This window comes from Zonotrichia leucophrys, chromosome 9, assembly GCF_028769735.1.
Source record: "Zonotrichia leucophrys gambelii isolate GWCS_2022_RI chromosome 9, RI_Zleu_2.0, whole genome shotgun sequence".
NCBI lineage: Eukaryota > Metazoa > Chordata > Aves > Passeriformes > Passerellidae > Zonotrichia > Zonotrichia leucophrys.
The window spans coordinates 8,991,980-9,014,045 of record NC_088179.1 but is presented as its reverse complement, the minus strand read 5'-3'; the positions used below and the strand labels follow the sequence as shown (position 1 = coordinate 9,014,045).

At 39.6% G+C, this 22,066-nt stretch overlaps 1 protein-coding gene across 10 annotated transcripts in view; it reads left to right on the top strand.

The window, feature by feature from the left end:
* The window catches only part of DOCK10 (dedicator of cytokinesis 10), a 137,710-nt gene that overhangs the window by 65,979 nt on the left and 49,665 nt on the right, over window positions 1-22,066 (top strand). For all 10 annotated transcript variants that reach the window (XM_064721575.1, XM_064721573.1, XM_064721569.1 and 7 more), the window contains exons 5-15: window positions 3,214-3,286; window positions 3,638-3,772; window positions 4,067-4,201; window positions 8,595-8,778; window positions 10,403-10,488; window positions 12,977-13,060; window positions 13,953-14,108; window positions 15,609-15,830; window positions 16,590-16,712; window positions 17,298-17,380; window positions 21,543-21,665. In XM_064721575.1, coding sequence (XP_064577645.1) covers window positions 3,214-3,286; window positions 3,638-3,772; window positions 4,067-4,201; window positions 8,595-8,778; window positions 10,403-10,488; window positions 12,977-13,060; window positions 13,953-14,108; window positions 15,609-15,830; window positions 16,590-16,712; window positions 17,298-17,380; window positions 21,543-21,665 — 1,404 coding nt within the window. The remainder of the gene's footprint in view (window positions 1-3,213; window positions 3,287-3,637; window positions 3,773-4,066; window positions 4,202-8,594; window positions 8,779-10,402; window positions 10,489-12,976; window positions 13,061-13,952; window positions 14,109-15,608; window positions 15,831-16,589; window positions 16,713-17,297; window positions 17,381-21,542; window positions 21,666-22,066) is intronic.

Sequence of the window (22,066 nt, the reverse complement as noted above, 5' to 3'; positions counted from 1 at the left end):
CATGAAAATCACTGGAAAAGTGCTGGGAGGAGCAGGAACAAGTTCCTTGACTTGAGTGGAAAGAAACAAAGAATCTGGTGCTCATTGCTACATGCATGAGTTTCTGCCCATACTCTTGTTTCTGGAAGGTTTGTGTCCTGCCCCTGAGGAAGGTTTTAGAGAGTTACCAAAATCACTAAGTGCCAGAATGAGCTGTTTTACTGCCTCCTCTCATGGAGTTTATGTCATTAAAATTAACTGTATGAAAAAGGTTTTTACCTGCACATAAGACAGGAATGCATGAGTGCTCCAATCTTGGGTTGGATGGAAACCGGTACTAACTTCATTGCTGCAAGAACTGAAAAAACTCAAAATCGAGTCTTATGGCCCAGTTAGATGCTGTGTTCAGAAGATTTTGCACTGCAAACCTTCCTTTAGACCTGCATTTGCTCTTGTAGGTTGGCATTTTTATGAACAGCGTACATGGTAGTACAAAAGGCCATTAAGAGCAGTTTTGCTAATCAGAGATTATAAAAACACCCTTTCTTAAATACCCAGCCTGCTGATTGGTTTAGAAAATTAATGCATTTAGTGCTCAAGAGAAATGGTTGTAGCACAGCAGTTTTCCATTTAACCTTAAATGTCTTCACACTTATGAAATATGCATGGGGCAGATGTGGGTGCATTACTATGCACAAAAGTACATTTTAGCTGATTACATACATCCCCTTCTGCAAAGGATATTTTAGTGTGGTGCTAAATGGGATTTGCTTTCATGGGTTCATGCTCCAGGGGTACCAGGGCTGTCTTACATCTTACTTTTTCCCCCTGCTAGCACATACATTGTACTGATGATTATACTGACACCAGATCTTGTGTCTTGTATCTCCTAGGGAAGGTTTGGGTGCCACACTTGTTGATATTTCAGACACAAAGCTATAGCAGGGCTTGTCTGCATTTTGTTTGCTGGAAAACCTCCATGGCTTTTGAGCTTAACTTACCTCTAACAGATCTGGTTTGAGATCCACCTCATTTCATATTGTTTCCAGCCTTTTCTGCCTTGATTTGCATGTGCATGTTACAAAGTTCGGTGTTTTAGACTATTTTTCAAGAAAAATAAAGAGACTTGATATATTCTGGTCACTATACTGTACCTCACTGTTGATAGTTCTGTATCTCTTTACCACTTTTTACTGGTGGTAATCAGATTTTTTGATTTGAGGAAACCTGCTGTCATACTTTCAGAAATCTGAACATATTCTCATATCAACCCCCTTATAGGAAGACATTGTATTGGGGATCACTGGATGAGTGTTAAGTGTTTAGCTTTACATTGTGGGAAAGGAATATCATTTACGATACCAGTTATAACTGTGGCTGAAGTAATTCCCTTCACTGAGGGTGTGCTGAACTTCCCTGTGGGCTTTTCCATGCATAAACAAGTATATTGGGACTCAGCAGCTTTCAGCAGTGCTGAAGGACTTCATGTGTTTGAGGCTGTGCCGGGTCACACACTCGTGCAACACCTCGAGTAATGGCTGCATGGTGTAGCAGATTTTTGTCAGAGTTGTTTTTTCTGGATGCTGCCCCTTTCTGATTGGAAGCAGCTGCTGTGTGATGCTGAGGGCAGGCAGTGAGTGCTCAGCATGTCCAGGCAGCCCTGCTGTGGCGCCAGGACAGAGCTCAGCGCCGTGTGCATGACAGGATCAAAATATTTAGCAATTGCTTTGGTTTTTCTCTGAGTGTGTTCCTCCTTGGAGGTTTTTCTCAGCTCTTTCTAACCCCTTAAATTCCTCTCTGTGAGCTCTCACTACCTCTTTTACACCATGTTTTATGCTGTGTACCGGTGTGTTCTTGCTTTTTGAGCAAGTGGATGGGTGGGAAAAGATCAGGGGTTGCTCAGTGTGTGCTGTGCTGACTGCCTGGGAACAGAAAGAGTCATTAGCAAAATTTTTGCTGCTGTTTATAGGAAACTTGGAACACTTGGTAGATATTTCAGGTCTGGTACCTCATTTTTTGTAAAAGAATTTTTAACAGCTGCCCTTGGTTGCATTGGAAAACTGTCAATGGGTTTCCATCACAAATATCCTGATTATTAAAACTTTACAGATATCAAAAATGCCAGTAGATTGTAAATGTTGTTTTATTCAAAACATTGATCCATTTTTTGCAGTAAATAAACTGCAAAACTGGAACAAACCAAAGAGGGAATGAAACACTGTTGTGTTCTCTGTGCACTTGTGATGATATGGGCTCTTCATGGGAACACTGGTTTTGAAATGGAGAAAATGAAAGGAGATAGATATTGCTCATTACTCTGATCTTCCTTATCTGTAATTTATGTATGAATGAATAAAAATGAAAAAGGTCAAAGTTATCTTTTCTCTTTTTTTAATTTTTTTTACTCTTTAGAAGTCAGTCTTCCTAATACATAATCACTTTTAGCATGAAAACTTTTTTAGGTTTTCATATCGCAACTGAAGGTTTTCAAGATGAGGTTTTTAATTTTTAGGAATTTGAAAACAGTACTGGATTTTTTCAGGGCACTGAAAAATCTATATTTTTCCATTTAAAAATACCCTTGAAATTTTTTTTGTGAGTATTTGGCTGTTACTGTTTAATTCTGCAAAATGAGAAGTACTCTGGGCCTAAGTACAACTATTTATATGCTTAAAATTAAGCAAATGCTTAAGTGCTTTGCTTTTTCATGTTCAGTTGTGGGTTTGAGTGTACAGTATAAGGAACTTAAATGGCATCACATCAAAAAGACATCTGTGCATTGTGAAAAATTGCTTGAAGGCTGTGCTTGTCATATTGAACAGAAAAAAAAATCTTGGAATCATGAAGTGATATAGAAGCTTTAAGACAAAAGTTCTAATGGTCTTGGTTAAGAAATCTATTGAAGAGCTCAGTCTCCTTCCTTTGCCAGCCTTGAATGGGATCTCTCTTTGGAAATTGTTTGGGGTTTGTTGCCTGTTGTGGTGGAAGAGCTGCAAAGAGACCAAAAATTGGTATTTTGTCATTTGTGTAGAACTGTTACAGCTTCAGAGTCTTGGGAAAAACATGTGCCTTAGGAAAAAAAGTATTTTAAAAATGTCATGGTTTTAAAGGAGACAATAGGATCACAGCAAAAGGTGTACTGATATTGCAGTGAGGGCTCATTATGGTTACCTCCCTGAAATAGCAGGTACATTATTTGTTTTTAATAAATAAATGCATTTTTCCCCCTGCCAGAAGTGAATGTAGACCAGAGAAACTGCCATCACATTCCTTTGAAATCGATCATGAAGATGTGGATAAGGATGAAGTATGTATTCTGGTTTTGGCATGGGTTGTTTTTTCTACTGGGAAAGTTATTTATTATTTTAATATCAAATAAAGAGTTATAATGGAGGGTCATTGTCTCCTATAATATATTTCATACTTTAAATAGCTCTGAAATTAGTGGAACAGCTTTGTCTTATGTCATCATGGGAGGGCTATTAATAATGTCTTATTTCAAAAGGAATGAAAGAGTGATTAGTTGCAGATATTATTGTGTGTAGAGTGATTATTATGCAGATATTGAGTGATTAGAAGCAGATATTCACACATTACAGTTTTTGTCTTGAAATTCAGAAAAAAAGTCTGTGCAATTTTAACCTTCTCTTCCCTATAGGACACAACATCCCACTCATCATCTAAAGGTGGTGGTGGTGGTGGTGGAGGAGGATTGGCAGCAGGAGTTTACAAGTCTGGATGGCTTTATAAAGGGAATTTCAACAGCACTGTCAACAACAGCATTACTGTTCGGGTAAGGAAACAACATTATTCTTTCTTATTTCCATTTGCATTTATTTTCCCCACAGAGGCACACTTTTTGCCATTGTCACTTTGCTGTTTATATCTCAGGTTTGATTACATTGTTTATATCTCAGATTTGATTACATTGCTTTAAATTATAATAAAGTAATAATTCATTTGCCTGCAAAATAGTGATTGAAATGCAGTCAGGAGTTACTTGTTATTTGAACCCTGTGAATCAAGTACCAGTGAAAATAATTTGCAGTGCAACAATTTTCACGCTTCTTCTTTCCCACCCCCGCAGTCATTCAAAAAGCGCTACTTCCAGCTGACCCAGTTGTCAGATAACTCATATATTATGAATTTTTATAAAGATGAAAAAATATCAAAGGAGCCAAAGGGATGTATTTTTTTGGATTCTTGTACGGGAGTTGTACAGGTAAGTTCCAGTTTATTTCATTGCAGTGTTTTGGGTGTAGGATGCATTTAAAAAGGCAAGTGGAAGAACATGTTCATTAGCAGAATAATGGTCTCATTAGCAGTTTCAGGAAATGAAAGCACCAATGGTTTTGCTCTTTAATTTGCTGCAGACTGACAAGTTACAAAAAAGCACAGCTGAATTATGGTATCAGACCATGCACACACTTTGTCCATGGCAAACATGAGAAAAAAATATTGTGAAATATTTGGGAGGGGGTTTCTCTGAAATTATTTTCTGAGATGTCAGATTTTACCTCATGCTTTCTAAGAGCATGCTTGCTTGTTGTGGGGTAAAGAAATTCAGGTTACAAAGCACTACCTTTTGGGCAAGTGTGAAATTAATCTTGTATCCTGAGCCTCCTTGAAGGTCATCACTTTTGGGTATGATAGAGTGTCTTAATGGCATCAGGTAGGACAGAACCTTATTGTTTGTTATCCAGAAATGTCTAAATCAATCTTTTTTTTCTTATTGTTACCCTTAGGCTGTGTTCTTAGCTTTTTTCTCCTATTTTGTTCTTCCTTTCCTCTCATTCTAATAATATATTTCTCTTTTTTCTTTTACTTCATTCTAAACCAAGATGTTACCTTGAATGGTATGTGACTATTGACTGATCTAGCCCAATGTGAATAGTCAGTGAGTAAGGAGAAATAGCTTTTATTTTATCCATACTTTATAACTTAACCAGTAAAGATTGGTAACAGTACTGGGCAGGCTGATTTGAGGATTACTTTGAAAGAAACCTTTCAGGTAACACAAAGGCCCGTGGTAAAAAAGAGACTTTGTTGGTTGTGATGGCCCTCCTTTACCTCTAAACCCCTTTGGAGCAAGAAAAGTGATCATTTCCCAGTGATTCACCTGGGGACAAGTACTTGCTGGCAGTCCCCGGCTCTGTGGGCAGTGGCCACTGTCCCAGTGCTGTTCAGAGGGGTGTTTGTTTTTCCAAACAGGGGAGGGAGAGGATGGAGATAAGCCTGTAGGACAATGATGTTTGCCAGTGTCAGTGCATTGGCTTGAGAGATGCTCACAGGTAGCCTGGAAGTGTAGCAGAAGCCATGGAAGAGATTCCTAGAGAGAAATCCTGGTGGGAAATTGCTGCTGGCTCCTGCCTGCAGCAGGGGCTTTCTGTAGGCTGGGTCTCAGCCAGAGCTCAGCCCTGTAGGGTCTTGTTGTGCACATATTTAATGCTGCCCCAGAGGGTGCCCTTTCTGCTGTGCTGTTTCTCATGGCACTCCAGGATAGCAGAAATGTCTTGACTGCAATATTTCTGCCCTTTTTTACTAACTTCTGACAAAAAAAAAATCCTCAAGAAACCTTTGAAATCCTCCTCCCCCTGAACCTTTGATAGCTGCTTTCTAAACCTACAGTGTTCCTCCAGATTGTCCCACACTGGTTGAATATGAGTTCTCTTGCCTGCCCCCAAATTCAAATTTCTGTGGTAGGTTTTGATTGACATTTAGCATGGGACTCACAAATTTGAGCTAGCTTCACTAGCAAGAAGTTAGACTCTTAGCCAAGGGTGTACTAGGGTGAGTACCATCAGCTGGCCAGGTCTGTGATGGACTTGGAATCATAGGGCTGAGAAACAAAACCTGGCTTAGAGCTGCCATAAACAGGGAGACTAGAGAATGTGGAGAAAGAGTTGAGTAAAACTGAATTTTTAGTGAAAAAATGTGATATCTACATTGTGATTTAATGAGTTTTAATACTACTATAAATTGTTTTAAGTCTCTGTGAATGACTTTGAGCTCCTGTTTGATTGAGATAGAATATCAAAATTGTAGTAAAAATCCCAGAGAACTCATCTCCAGATAAAATACAAAATGCTTCCAAAACAATCCGTTAGTTTGGAAGAATGACTCTGCAGGCATTAGACTTAGCCTGATGTTTCTTTATAGCTCATTCATAGTCTCTTTTTTGAATCTTGTGTTACTTCTTTCTGGAAGAAATTTTTTGAACTTGAAATTAATGGTTGAAGATTAGAAGTTGAGGTCCATATGCCATATGGAAGGAGTTTTGTAGAGGAGCAAACTGAGAAATGGTACATTGTTGGTTTTTCTTTTTTCTTTTTAACTGATCAGGAAGGTAAAATAGTTGACCTTAGATTTGAAACAAAGACTTTGCTGTAGATCTCATCTGCTTGCCAGAAGTCTGAAGTGCAGATGGAAAAGTGGATATTGAAGTTTTCCTGCCCTGCCTGATGTTTTTAAGGTTCAGCATGCAAAATATATCACTATATTAGATAATGTCTGATAGTCTTTCAGTACCTGATTTAAAGATCTTGGCCATGTCATAAAGGGAAAGCTATAAAATAGAAAATAAACCCATTAATTTTAAATGCTTTTGTCTTATCTGAAGTAAAATTGAAACAGAGTATTCTTCTTTATAGATTGTGCATCAACTGGTGTACATAATTTACTTTACAAGTAATCTGGCTTTAAAAGTTTTAAATGGCCATTACCTAAGATCCTTGGCATAGTTTTGTTAAACTTCTAGCTCTTGGTCAAGCCCTTTTATGATTTTATATATATGTTATGATTTTTTATATATGTAACAGGTTTTAGTGAAGTTTTACTCCTTGTTTTACATTATTTGAATGTATGGTTGGAGGAGAGGAGTAATTTCAGGATCTGGATAAATACTGAACACCCAAGAACCAATTTCTACAAAACCCAAGCTTGTTCTTACTCTGCACTTGATAAATTAAAATCTGTAACCCTGAAAGAGTATTCACCTCTATAAAGTACTTGAGAGGAAAATTATTTCCTATCAAGAGAATTTCCAGTAGCAGAACTGAAAAATAGCGCACGTGCACACATATGCACACAGACAATCCCAAGTCAGTTTGAAAAGCCAAGATTTGTCTGACCCCATTGACCCAAGTAGCTCCAGAAGAAGTAGTTCAGTCTTAAGTGATTCCTGATCTGGGTCATGACATGTAAAATAAGAAATGGAGCAAGTGATTAGCAACAGATTGGGTAGGAATCTTCTAAGTCATCTCTGCTGCTGGAAAAAAATGTTCATGGAACTTGCTTCTCAGTGTCCTGGGTTCTCAACCTCCTCTGCTAATCAGTATCAGATTTTACCTCTGTTCCTCCTAAATAAGAGTATCACTATCATCTCAGCATCTGGCTTAGAAACCTCTTAATAACTTAACATATAGAACTGTGCAGAAAAATACTTCCAGTATGCAGAAATACAGGAGACCACTGTGATGTTATTTGAGACTGTTAAGGAAGAAAAAATAGAGTGAAATGACCAGTTATGGGGTGGAAGATTTTTTTTTTTTTCATTTGTCAGCATCACTCCAAGGTTAAATCTGTCAATAAAGTGATGGCAATCTTCTGGAATATTGAAATCCAAATGGTGGCACTGATGTCCACCATCAGTCAACTTTAAAAGTTCAGTGTAACAATAGGGGATGGAATGCATTACTGTTCACTCAGATATAAGCAAAGAGGAGAGAAAATTGATGCAACTGCTTCCTTAGGACTAAGAGATATGTGCCTCACTAATTGGCTAAATTTGAGAAATGAAGCACATTATGTTAGATCCCATCAGTTTATTTGATTTTATTGAGCTGTTTCAGTGGCTAAGTACCTGTTAATTCTTTTGACAGAAATTGATAGTCTTCTCATCTCCTGCAGGTAAAATCTGGTGACAGAGAACAGCTCTCAGGACTCAGTCTATTTCCAGTACCCTGGACATTTGTTCTTATTTTGTGCTGGAAAAGGATAGCATTGCAAAGACTGACCAGCACTGTACCTCACCTTTGCCTTTTGTGAAAAATTGTTGAAATCCCCTAAGTTGTTTTTAAAATCTGTCTAAGAAAAAAATAGCTGTGGGAAGTACCCATTGTAATAGTTACTGTGCAGGAATTTGTCCTGTTGCAATCTTCTCGAAATTCCTAATCCCATTCTCCCCTAAATATTTATATGACTTAGCAATACTTTGATTTATCTTTTGGGTGTCTGGTGTGCTGGTCAAGTGTAAGAGTTGTTTTTTAGAGCTGTTCTCTCCAGACCACTCCAACTCACGTAGCAGTGCTGCATTTTGTGACCAGGGGTTTTGTATTGTTCCCCATGGGAGGTATTCCCTTCTGAACTATTGTCCATCTTAGATTTCTGTGGCTAAATATAGGACATATGTCTTGCCACAGAAGCTCTTAAATGCACAAATTGGCAGAAATTTGTGTTAGTATCACACTATTTGAATTTTCTCTAAAGCCACTGAAGTTTGCTTAAATGAGATTTTTAAGGAGCGGCCATATACAAGTCCATAAGATGGTGGCTTTTTTCAGTACCTTTTTGTATTAGTTCTAGTGTTTATTTTTATTTTTCTTTTGTTCCAACAGAATAACAGGCTTAGGAAACATGCCTTTGAGCTGAAAATGAATGACCTCACATACTTTGTGCTGGCAGCTGAAAATGAGCAGGATATGGATGACTGGATTTCTACTCTCAACAAAATCCTGCAAATAAATCCAGAGGGAACCATTCAGGAGAGGAAGAGTGCAGATCTCACTGATCTGAGACTTGGTAAGAGTGAAAAATCTCTTGTATTGCCAGGGGTTTTTTAAACAAGTGAAAAAAGTGGAACCTTCATATGAGTATTTAATCATTTTAAGTGCCTGAGTCTGTAGTGGATTCTGTACCTATTGATTCCTGACGAGGCAGCACCAGTCTTGGCAGTCCCTGAACAATTTCAGCTAACTCCCCTCAGATCATTTTCAAATGGCTGGAGGGGAGGTAAAGCTGTTCCCACAAAGTCAGCAGGAGCAACGTGGCTCCACTTTGCATATGCAGCTCTTTTTTAAATTTAGTCCTCTGACTCTGATCTCTGTCAGTGATCTTGCTGGTACTTTGTGTTTTACTGTCCTGGAACTCTGAAGGTTTAAAAAAGTGCTGGAGAGTGGTTTGATTAGTTCTTTTTCCAACATTATGCTTTCTTTAAAAATCTGGAGCTAATAATTTAAAAGAAAAAAAAACAGCTGTGGTATATGGCTCTTTCTCTGAAAGCTTATTGACTTTTGCTTCTTGCTTTTTTGAGCTTGCATATTATGCTCTCACTGTGGAAGAAAGAGTTGGATGCTCTGTTGTACTGCAGTCTTCATGTGGCACTAACTCATTCCTCCACATAATAAATCCACATACAGTTTGGATGCACTCCAGCTGAAATTCTAAGGCTGAGAACACTTGAAACCTTAATACAGATGTAAAATGTGTGTGCTCTGAGCCGAGTCAAAGCTTTGCATCCATATGCATCTGAATCCTAGGGATGTTCAGAGCTAATTGAACTCTTTATTCTGATGTTTATAGTAAGTTCTAATTCTGGAAGGACAGGATACTCATATAGACAAAGATGTTTTTAGAACTTGGAGGCACAAGAGACTTGCACTTAAGAATCAGAGGAGTACTTTTGAAAATGTGACCCATAAAGAATATTAATAAAACAGGAAGAAATATGTGCATAAGAGGTCAAAAACACAGGCTAACAGAAAACAGAAGTCTCTACTGATCAAAAAGCTGATAACAAGCAACAGGAATGTGCCATAGAGTTAATTTGTCAAAAGCCATGAGGTTTTCTTGGCAAGAAGAGCCCTAAGTGACTGCAATGACTTCTCTCACATGGGGCTGAATTACCAAGTGTGAGCAGAGCCCTCCCTGGTGAGCTGGTAAAGTGCAGGGCTTGTGTTCAGTGCTGCTCTCTGCATCCACAGGTTTTTGCAGCTTATGGAGTGCAGACTGCATCCCTCCCTTTCCCAGAGAGAGGGGAAGGTCCTGCTTGCCTCTGAACACTCCCTTTATGGAATCCCAAATCTTTTCGTTGATGTAAACCCTTGGTGTTGCATCTGAAGGAACTGAGAGGAAAAGGTGTCTTTGTCATGGGTGTGAATATTTGTCATGGGTGAATGTGTGGGATAGTTCACTGAGTAGTAAGGCCTGTTGTTTAGAACCTTAAATATAGACTAAGAGTGAGCAGCAGTGAGAGATGAGGTTGAGGAGGACCGAGATTTACAGACATCCCCTCCATTTGTAGAGATGATGAGTCTGAAGGGAGTTAAAAGAAATGACATGGAAATACAGGGTTTTATCTTTTAAACCCTATGGTAATAGCAAGAATAATAAAACCATTTTGTGTTTATTTTTCCTTCTCTTCAAGACCCTGCAGAAGTTCCAGTGAATTATGATTGCTCTCAAGAAGAGGCAGATTCCTCAGAGAACATCTTGCACCCAGACTTCGCAAAAGTAATGGATGTTACACTTTTCTTTACAAGTCTAGTGGAAACAACTTCCTAGGTGAAAAATGCCTGCCAATACCTGGTCATTAATGTTCTGAAAGGTTGAAAAATATAGCACAATCTATTACAATTGTTAGACTCACAAGAGACAGGAATAATCCTTTCTGAGCACCTCATCCTTTTGTTTAAGTGAGAAAATCTCCACCAGATGCAAAGAGTAGGTGCTCCACAGTGTGTTTTGATTTAGACCTGTGAAATCAGTAAGGATCTGATCCCCTCAGTTATGTGTGAAATATTTGCTCATCTGAACTGCATTTCAGTAGAGTTTGGCACTTGGAGAGTCAAGATTTCCTGTGTGACTCGCAGGGAAGTGAGCTCTGAACTGCTCATTGCCTCCTGTAACTTCATTGAAAGATGCATGTGCTACCAGGGGAGGCATTTTGTCCTCTAGAGCTCATAAACTGCTTCATGTGGATGAGATAATTGTGTATGGTGCTAAGAAGCTTTTTAATGAAAAGCTAGATTGGAAATGCTTCACTGCTTTCTCTTAAATGAGTGTACAATCTGTTTGTAGCCTTCTGCCAGTGAGCTGCTGTAGCTGCTGTCTGCCTACAGAGCCAAATGCTCTTTGAGGATGTCACACAGATTTGAACTGAAAGCTGTCGGTCAATTGAGGACAGAATTTTACTGTAGGTCATATTCATAAATGTGAAGTGGTCACCTAGAATGTGAAAAAGCAAAAAAAAATCAGATCCCCAAAAAATAAGAACAAAACAACCAACCAAATTGAATGTAGTATCTGAGTTTATGTATTAAGGGCAGCAGAAGTGTCTGATCATCTTGTTTGTGGGTAGATTCTTTCTAATGGTTTAGTTGATGCAGATATCTCAGAGGTATCTTGCAGATATCTCACTGGTGCCTGCAAGGCTGTAGGAGATGGGCAGCTTGTTTTCTGATGCTTTTTTTGCCCTTTATATGGATAATTCCTGTTCCCCCACCCTGGCTCTACAGGCCTGGCTGCAGCAGTGTTCTGTGGCCTTTCCCTAGTCCATGCAGATAAACATCCTGGTCCCATCTCTGTCTAAACCAGGCTACCAGAGCCACATCCAGGGCTGCTTCTGCAGGTCAGGCCATGGGCAGGGCATGTTAGGAAGTGAGCACAGAGCTCTTGGTCCTGCTGGGCTGCTGCTGCTTGTTACTTAATGTGTACTGCACTATGATGTTGTGGGAGACATGAAACACTGAACAAGAGAATATCCTGTGCCGTGTCAGGTAAGGGTTGTACTCAGTCCTAGGCAAGGAGAAAAGATGGACACACTTTTAATATTTTAGAGATTAATTTATTTTTTTTTGAAGTTAGAGAGAATCAAAGTGCAAAGACTGAAGGAACTGAGCCATTGAAATATCCCAAGGGATCTTTAAAGGGAGGGGAATGTGTAGGGCTTACTTTACATATTGAATAAATGAGCCTAACTAGTGAGGCAAAAGGTTTTTGCAGTTAGACATGAGGATTTTAGAAGGTAGGGTAGGAAAGTACCAAGTGGCTTCAGAAGGTGAAGTTTTTGTCAGAGAGCTTGCTATTAATTTAAGCATGTGTCAGGAAGGAAATGGGTATGTCTGATGCTCCCTGTGGCAGAGGGCTGCCAGCCTTCCCTTTGGGTGACACTGCAGTCTGTGCCTGCTTAGCCTGGGAGGCTGGGTGACATTTGCTGCCTCCCTTTCTGCCCTGCCCTGGCTCAGGTGTTTTTCTGTGGGGCTGGTTTGTTGGGGGTTTATTTCCCTCAGCTTGGGAATCTCTAAACTGATTTTGGTGCAGAGATCTGACATCTCCCTTGATGGATTGTGACTGCAGCTCTCTTCACAGAGAGCAGCAAGCACAACTCTTCCAGGATTATTCCTGCAGAAGGCAGTGGGAAGCGCAGAGAGAAGAAGAGAAAACAATTCTTATCTCTATTTTCTGCTCCTGTTGTTTGGCACATGTGGAATGTGTTATGGAGATTGTTTACCCAAAGTGATTTGTTAATTGGACACTGGTGAAGTTGATTTGCTTCTTTGCCCAATTAGATCAAAGCTGTGTCCTGGCTGTCTCAGACAGTCTCAGGTTATTCTTTAGTGTAGTATAGTATCTCTTTAGTATGTCATTTAGTATAGTATTAGTGTAATATAACTTAGCTTAGTAAAGGAATTGTTCAGCCTTTTGATTCAAGGAGTTAGAGCGCATTATTCCCTGCATTGGAGAGGCCCCAGCAATGATAATGGATAGCATATTGAACACACAAAAACTTGAATTACTTAATTGATCTATTTTGGGATTCCTGAGAAGTGTGTCATGGCCTGAAAAGCCCTGCTTCACAAACAAGGGGTGCTTGGGGATAAATGCTGCAGAAGGGGGAAATGTTGTTTTGAGTGAAACATTGATCACTCATTTAGAAGTCTAACAGCTCTATGGATTTCTGTTCTTGTGCGGAAAACTAATTTATTATCTGTCACCACAGTACATCACAGAAACAGAAGAAACAGTGAAAGCCTCTCGAAACACAGAGCGACTAAACCTGTTCTCTTTGGATCCTGATATAGCAGTAAGCAATGTTTCATTTTTTCTTTTTTTTTTTAACTCTTAGAAGTTTTAAAATCCAGGTGACATGAGCTAACTGGGTTAGCTGAGCCAGCAGAGTGGGTTGAATTGAGCAAGCAGCTGGGTATAGCCAAGGCTTCAGCAGTGAGGAGGGAGAGGAGCTGTCTGCAGCCCACAGAGATTTCTGCACAGACTCTGCATTTGGGCTGCAGCATGGCTGAGGATGGCAGTGACCTCTGGGGGTCATCCAGTGCAGCTGAGCTAAGCTCTGAATTAGTTTAAAACAAGCATTAAAGCAAAGTTTAACATTTCATGTCAGGATTCAAAGGAAGTTATTTCTTGCACTGAATGTGATTTAAATGGCAATTTTATTTTAGTTAAAAAGAAGGCTTAAGTAACATTGGGATCAGTGTGTATTTAAACTTGAGTCTGATGTCAATCAACTAGAAGACCTTTATTCCAAGTATTAAGCAAATTAAAATAGTAATGTGGTACATAAGTAATGGGGAAAGAGGGAAATGCCTGGAATCTCATTCTAAAATGTGCTGTTAATAATCTGAAAATGTGAGGGGCTTTAATCTATATGAGGAAATTAAAAGCTAAAGTTCTAGAAACAGTAAGTAAACAAAAGAAAGTAAGTTCTGAAATTATAAGAACTAATTTAAATCCCTAATTCTGCCTCTGACATTATATATGCCCTCAGGCAACCTTTTTTGTTTGCTTCCTAATCTATAAATTAGGAATAATACTTGTTTACTATAGTAATATGAAGAGACCAACAGTGACTTTTGAGGTTTTCAGGTGTTTCAGCGATTGTAAAGACCTTTAAAAAGCTTACTTTGTTTGGGAATTTAATGCTTTTTCCTATGTATAACAAATTGCCCTACTTATTTCAGGCACTGAATCCTCAGAAAAAGGAGTTTCCAGGGACAAACTCAGTGATAAAGCCATTTGAAGAAAAGCCTACAAAGAGGATCCTGGTTACCTGCAAATCCCTCAGTATGAATCTCCAGGCCTGTGTTACTGAAAATGAAAATGATCCCTTAACCAATGTAAGCTTTTCTTATTTCTCTGGGATTTTTTTACTTTCTTTTTTTGGTTGGTTTGTTGGTTGGGGTTTTTCTTCTTTTCATACATGTGTTAGTTTGGAGAGAGAAGTGAAAGGAAAGCTGTATCACACATGCATAGTGCTCCCTTTGGACTGAATAACAAAACTGGTTAACTTTTCAATTGATATTTTGAAGCTGATTTATATAGCAAACTTTTAGCTACAGTTCAGTGAAGGATTAAAAAATGTTTCAAATCTTGAGGACTCTTAACAATTGCTAAAAGAACAAGTTTTAACTGCCAAGACCTATGTAGGGAGGCAATGGAATATCAGTTGCTGGTGAACTGGGGACATTTTTTTGCTTTTCAGGGAGAGACAAGGAACCAAGCAGATAAAGTTACAGGAGAGAAAGCAAAATAAAAAGGACAAGATGTTTCATCTAGTGGAAAAATCCAGCTAAAATCAGGACAAAACAGAAAACTTTGCTTATTCTTACTGTTAAAAAAAAAGACCTGAGGAAATTGAGATGTAGATGTCAGTCTGTAGCTTTTAATTAGTTCTCCTCTGAAGCAGTAAAGTTATGAGACATCAGTGTCCCAGCAGTTCCACTTTCCTATATTACATATGAGGCATTGATTTGTTTGTTTTTCATTTGAAGATGACCTCTACAGTGAGTGCAAATTCAGCATGATGTAATCAATATCTATTTTTGGCAGACTGGAATAACTGTTCAAATAGAGCCATGATAACTGCACCAAGGGCATGCAATATCCACTGCAGAGGCTGGAAAAGCAAAGGACAGTGTACCTGCTATGCCCTGCTCTTTATCTCCACAGTTTTAAGGTTCTGGTTTCTGGACAGCTCAGGTGGTGTTATCCTGAGGCTGCTTTATTCTGTCAGAACGATGGATGCTCTTAGGAGGTTACTTTCAGTCACAGGACTGAATTCCCTGGTACTCTGCCACAGGATAAGTGGGCACTGTCAGAGCGGTTTGAATGCTCTTGGTTTCCCAGCAAAATGGAACATGTGTTTCCCACAGAATAATACACCCACGCTTTTGTGTTTGTACCAGTAAACATTTTCCATCCCCTTACATTTGTCATCTTTGTGTTGCATTTCTGACAATCCCTGGAAAGCCCACACTCACTCTTCCCTCTTTTATAATGACTCTCAATCTGCATTTTTAAAGTCCTGCAGCATGTTTTCTGGGGCTCTATTCATTTACTCTAATAATTAGTTATCTATTTGCTTTTGATTCTTTAAGCTTCTGAGCTGTCAGCTCCTCTTCTGGCACCCTGTTAACAAGCTTTCTTTAAAAGCCCCTAAAATTGCATGCTTGGAGACTAATCTGGGGTGTGTGCGTGTGAACATGTGTTTTTCATGTATCTCATAATTTGTAAATAATATTTGTTTACTTTCTTCTAGTTGCAGAAGCCCATTCAAAGATAGCCTTTACCCCCATCCTCTCAGTTATCACCTGTTATGTTTCTGGTGTTTCCTGCAGGTAGAGCCTTTCTTTGTGAGCGTGGCACTGTATGATGTCAGGGATGGCAGGAAGATCTCTGCTGATTTTCATGTGGATTTGAATCACACTCTGGTTAGACAGATGATTTCAGGTTCCTCAAGTCCATTGGAAAATGGTGCAGTTGAAAATATTGACTCAAATGAAATGGAAGAACCACAGGTCAAAGGGTTCCCAGAAGAGTGGCTGAAATACCCCAAACAGGTATTCCACATGTGACTTGCATGGCTTAGTGACTCGTGTAACTTATTTTAGTTTGGTAATATTCCTTTTCATTGGAGAACTTTTGCGTGCTATGTTCTTGTTTTCAACAAAACTCTCTTTTGTGTGGCAGTTGTATGGAGTTGCTTTCTGAGCTCCCTGTATAGACTATGTACAATCAGAACTGATAAAAGTTAGTGTCTCTTGTTTAGAGAAAGCACCCATATTCCCTGTGCTCTTTGGGTCCATTTGCTGACCTCTGCCAACCAGCCAAACAAAATCACAACTCAAAGCAGCACCGAGATGCTGCAATAATCTCAAAGTGCTTCCACATTTTTGCTGTTGCCATAAGCTCTGGCAATGTGAAACAGCATGTGTTACCTTTTCTCCTCCTTTCTTTGCCCTGGGCAATGACTGACTCAGGCCAGCTCTTAGGTGCTGCCCATGAAAGGCAGTTAGCTTAGGCCATACTAACATGGTCACACTGCTTTTTGACTTGAATTAGTCAAGACTTGAATCAAGACTTGAATCACCTTGTTTGCAAGGTGCTGCATGTGCACAAGCTGACTTCAGCAGTAGCACAAAGATTTTCTTTTCCATCTGGCTGTGTTGAATAAGTAGAGATAATAATCCTTAATAATCCTTTCTGGATTTGATTTGTTACTCTTTCCATCAGCAGAGAGCACTGGCTCAGTATTTCTCAGTATTTCCTTTCTGTAGTATCACTGTATACTTTTGAACTGTTCTCCCTCTTATCCACAGGCTCTTTTCTCCATAAGCAATCCTCACTCTGAGATTGTACTGGTGGCAAAAATAGAAAAGGTGCTTACGGGAAACATTGCCAGCAGCGCCGAGCCTTACATTAAGAATCCTGATTCTTTTAAGGTAATGTAACAGGAACATCATTTCCTGCTCTGTGAGCTTCAGCCTGCTGAAGGCATTGCAAATCCTGCTGACAAACATCAGGTTCCTGAGCAGGACAGGCTCCTGGGAGCCCCATGCTTCAGAAAGCAAATGTCCAGGTTCCACTGTCTGGATGAATGAAGCTCCATTTTGCCTGCAACTAAAAAATCCATCATGGTGCATTGCTGTGCTGGTTCTGCCTTAGTACAGGGATGTTCTGTTTCAGCAATGTTTTAGAAATTATGAGCTGTGGAACTTTGTACAGGAGCAAAGCTGGGGTAGGCACCTCTCTGTCTCTGAGAGCAGGCACTGCACCTGCATTGGGTAGTGACAGAAAACTGCAATAACAACTTAAATACAGTTCTGAATAAAGGAGTGGTGACAGGGTTTAATTTGTCAGCAGCTGATATTCATCTTGTGATATCTCTGCTGTCTGACCCAGAACCCTTTTGTTATGAACAGTATCAGGCCCAATTATTGTAGCCTCTCCAGCTTGGATGTACTTTATGAAGCATTTAGGTTGTTGGAATGATACTCATGAAATAATTCACATTTCCTTTTTTGCAGTGTGCACAGAAAGTGTTAAAATCCAATAAACAGTTCTGCAGCAAGCTGGGGAGATACCGTATGCCCTTTGCTTGGTCAGTGAGGTATGTATTCATTCTTTTCATGATTTTATAAGCATCTTATGGCTTATTCTCTTGGACTTCTATCTTTTTATTATTTTCCGCTTTTCCTGCCTGAAGCTAAGCAAAGCTTTCTCTCTGGTCCAGGACCCCAGAATATCCTGCAGGCTTTTTGTTTCATTGCCCTATTTTTCTCACAGCTCAACGTCAGTTACTTGCTCATTAAATGTTGCTGTGGTGGAATCTTTTCTTCAGGTATGAAGTGAAGTTGCAGCAAAGGTAGCTGACAGAATATCTATTTATCATGAGCTCCACCATTCATTGTGTGCTAAAAATGACCAAAGAGATTTCAAAGTCACAGTTCTCATAAGAATTTCCTGCAAAGATAATTGTGAAATAAAGTTGCAGTGGCCACCTAGAAAATAGGTGCACAGGTCCTTGAGGCTCTCTTCTTGTTTTGATGGCTGTCAAGCATTAAGAAAAATCTGACCAAGGACTTGAGATGCTTTGGGGATCATATGGAGGGCTTACAGTTCAGGTACTCCTGCATTTTTCATGGTTAGTAGGTGATGGAGAACTGTTTTCTCATTTGGTCAGCTGGGTTTTATTGCAGGTCAGTGCAGTGGCAGTAATGGACTTCTTTCTCTTGGTCCTCCTGTATAATTTTTGCTTCTCTCACCTCAAGACTGAGCCCCCACTGTGCCTTTTGATACCCTTTCACCAAATTTGACATTTTTCCCATTTGTGTCCCTTCAAGTTTTGCTGCTGCCCTGTGAGGCAGAGTTCCCCCTAAATACCTGCCAAGCTAGGGTGCACTGAGAAAATTCAAATTCCACATTCATTTACATCTGCTTGTGTGTTAACATTGCTCAGGTCTGACTTTGGTAAAAGCAAAGTATAAAATCTATTTCTGTTTTCACAGCTTGAAAATAGAAGTTTCCACATGAGGCTATCGCACTGCAGGGGGAAAGAAATGGTTTGGCTATGATAAATAGCAAAACCCTGGGTTTGGAAATGTGTTTTCCAGTTAGTTCATTCTGGCATTAACCACACTCCTGTTTTTGTGTGGAAATTTCCCTCCATAGAGCAGTTACAGATGGCCACAGTGCGATTTTTACGTATGCATTCAGCAAGCCAAACTCTTGACAGCGGAGTATTGCACATGTGACTGAAACTCTTAATTAGCTCCTGTGGCACCAGTTTGTTAGCATTGCTCAAAAGCATGACTCAGGGTTCTTCCCTGAGTTCCTGCTGGGAAATCTGGTGTCTGTGTGCTCTTGCAGGTATAATTACAGTACGTGTTAGAATTACAGTGTGTCAGAGTCTCATATTCCTGCCAGAACTGCCAAAGTTTGCAAATATCTGCCTCAGCTACATATTGTAGATGTGGGGGGAAACTTCATTCACAGAGATTAGTTTTTACACTCTTACTGCTTCAAACCTTCTCCACCCTCGTAGACTTCGCATTTTAGAGCCTAATATTGGAATCCCTCAGCATCTTGTGCAGCTGCTGCTTCGGTTCAGCTGCTGTTGGTTGAGGTAGCTGAAGGCAGTGAGACTGCACTGGTTTCCACTGAATGTCTAACCCTGGAGGTGAGCAATTGTCCCTCAAATCATAAACCACTACCTCAAAGGTAAACTTTTTCAAAATTTAATTGTGAACAATGTGCAGGTTTTCTGTGCTTCACTAGTGTTTAGGGTTGTAGACAGCTAACAATGTCAGAAGAGCAGAATTATATAAACAATTAAGTACTGAGATGATATTTCAGTTTTTTTAGTCTAATTTATTAACTTGCTTTCCCCTAAATTACCGCTTTTAGAATCTCCTCAGGAGTTTAATTCAGTGAAATTTTTTTGTATTAAAATATCTCAGTAGTTAGGTACCCAGCACTAAGGTACATTGTCAATGTGTTAGACAAATATTGGACTCCTGGACTGTAGAAGTTTTTAAAGAATTTCTTTGTTTTGATGTGACAGTTGTCATTCTCAAGTGCCTCCAGTATCGTCCTTGTGACAAGGAGCACTCTTGTTCCACCTGCAAGGATACAGCAAAACATGGGATTGCTGTTATTTAACTGCAGCTGTAACACATTCAATACCTGCTGCCTCTGGCAATTCTTCAGCTTTAATGAACCTGGGGAATGGAGACACCACTACAATTTGACCTGTGCATAAAATTCACCTTTTTAAGAAGGATTATCTTGTTCTCAGTGGACATCTACACTACTCATGTGGTTGTGAGAACTTTATATAAATAGAGTACCATGTGTAAACTGGAGAGATGAAAATACTTTCCTGCTTTTTAGTTGTTTCATGCCTTTAATTTAGTTCTGGGTGCATTATTTAGGCAGAGACATGCTGCTGAGCCAGTCCTAGAGGGAGAGCATGTGATAACCTAGGAGCACTGATGCTCTGGAGCAGTGGCTGTAGGCAGGATGACTTTGCAAAGCCCTTGTGACTCCAAACCAGAGAAAAGGAGTGGGCAATGGTGGAATCTTTTGGGTTTGAAGATACCTTGAGGATCATGATTCTGTGTCCCTGAGCCTCCTGGAAGGCAGTGCTCGATGCCACTGACCCAGAGTGAGCTGCTTCCAGCTTCATTTCCCTTCTCACTTGAATCCACAGCCCTCCTTGGTGAGTGCCCCTACACCCTGCTGCACTGAGCAGGGGTTTGCTCAGTGCCAAAGCCTGCTCTGAAATCAGTTCATAGTTTCCAGCAGAGCTGGGTTTGCTCAGCATCACACTGCAGAGCCCATGGCACAGCAGAAATCACTCACCCAATGTTTTGGTGCTCTCTGTTGCTCTGGAGGAGGAAGCAATGCCGAGTCCAAGAAATATCATAATGTCACCTATACTGTAATTATTATTAAATCTTTTTTCTTTTCTTCTTTTTTTCTGACAGCAGTTTAATAGGATCTGTAGAGTAAGTGGTGGCTGCCAGAAAGGAGGTCTGGTTTCTCCCTAGTAAGCTTTTTGACATGGTGTATTGGTGTGGACCTTATTCCCTCCAACAGCTGGAGGTAAAAATCTGATAGAAGAGAGTTGATCATTCTTGACAGTTGCAAAGAAATGAGATAGGGATGCTTCTCTCAGTCAATTGAGTGAAGATATGGTGCATTTGTTCTTTTTCTTGGGCTCCTCTTCCAAAGGTTTGCTCTGTTATTTTGCATCTGGCAGCAATTTGTCCTGGCATCAATTCTTCTTCTCACTGGCAGTGGAACAGAGAAGTAAATTAAGGAAGCAAGATTGGCCAAATGATTCACAGAACAGCACTTAGTGTCAAGAACATTTTACTTTTGTTAAGCAATGTTTTTTCATACTGCAGTTGACTCCAAGGTTCATTAATTTGGAGAGCTGTTACATTATCCGGTCCAGCCAGCGTGTGTGACCCTTGAGGATATACAAAGGGCACTGCAATGTCTTAATTAAATCCTGCAAGTGTCAATGAGCAGGAATGGAAATGTCTGGAAATGTTTTCCTGTGCACACAGCAGCTGATATTAATTGTTCTGTTATAGATGGATATCCTTCTTTTCCAGTTCATTGGGCACTTCATAGCTGGTTCATCAAAAATTTAGTTGGTGTTCCACAAACTTGTTTTGTGAGGGAATGCTAACCCACAGTGAGTTGGTGTCGTGCTCCTGGAGGGCACAGGACAGATTTAATGCACAGAAACATTCACTGAGGTCTCTAACCTGGTTCTGTAAAAGTTTGTGTTTCATTGTGGTAAGAGATGGTGGTTGAGATTTGACAGCTAGCTATGATTTCCATTTTTTAAAACTGTGATGATTTTCCTTGGATAATACCTTCTTGAATGAAATTACCTGTGGATGAAACTACCTACTAACACATTGAATTCTTCAAATTGATTCCTTGAAATAAGGAATCAGTCTCTGTTGAAGGGAGGAGTCATGTCCATGACGAGTGAGAGGCTCTTGCTTAAGCCAGGTCTGAGGTTTTTGCAGGACTGGGATGCACATGGAATAAACTGAAATTGCCTTTGTCCTGCAAGCATAAAGCTTGGCAGGGCACTCTTGGGTGAAAATCTGCAGAGATTCCCTTAATTTGTGTAAGAATTCCTATCACAACCTTGTTAAAACATTGCATGAGAATTTCAAATGCTCAAATATATACATACATACATATATATGGATGTTTATAAATATGTCATTTTTCTTTCTTTATAGGCCAGTGTTTAAAGATAATCAGGGAAATGTTGACAGAGACTCCCGATTCTCACCCTTATTCAGGCAAGAAAGTAGTAAGATTTCCATGGAAGACTTGATTAAACTAATAGCAGAATACAGAAGGTAAGGAAAAGTTTCTAGTTTGCTTTGAAGCTGCATAAAGCTGTGCAGAATAGTTGTAGCTGAGTTTTTTTTCTTAATTTAACACAGTGTGCCAAAGTGGCCATGTTAAATTATATTACATTAGTGTTTTTCACATTAGGTTATTACCTGCCAAAGAGTGCTTGAGGTTGGACTTTCCAGGAAAATTGGGACGTCATTTGCCACATTAAAATAAATGTTATTATAACCAAAAATAGTGATTGCTTAAATCAGCTTTTATCAGGGGAAATGCAGGAGAAGTACCCAACATTATCTCAGGGGAAAAAAAAAACAAAAAAGAGTGACAGAGATACAAAAATCATTCTTTTGTGCGTTTCCCAATTCCTTTTGTTTTTTGAGTCTCCATGGCAAACTCAAGAATG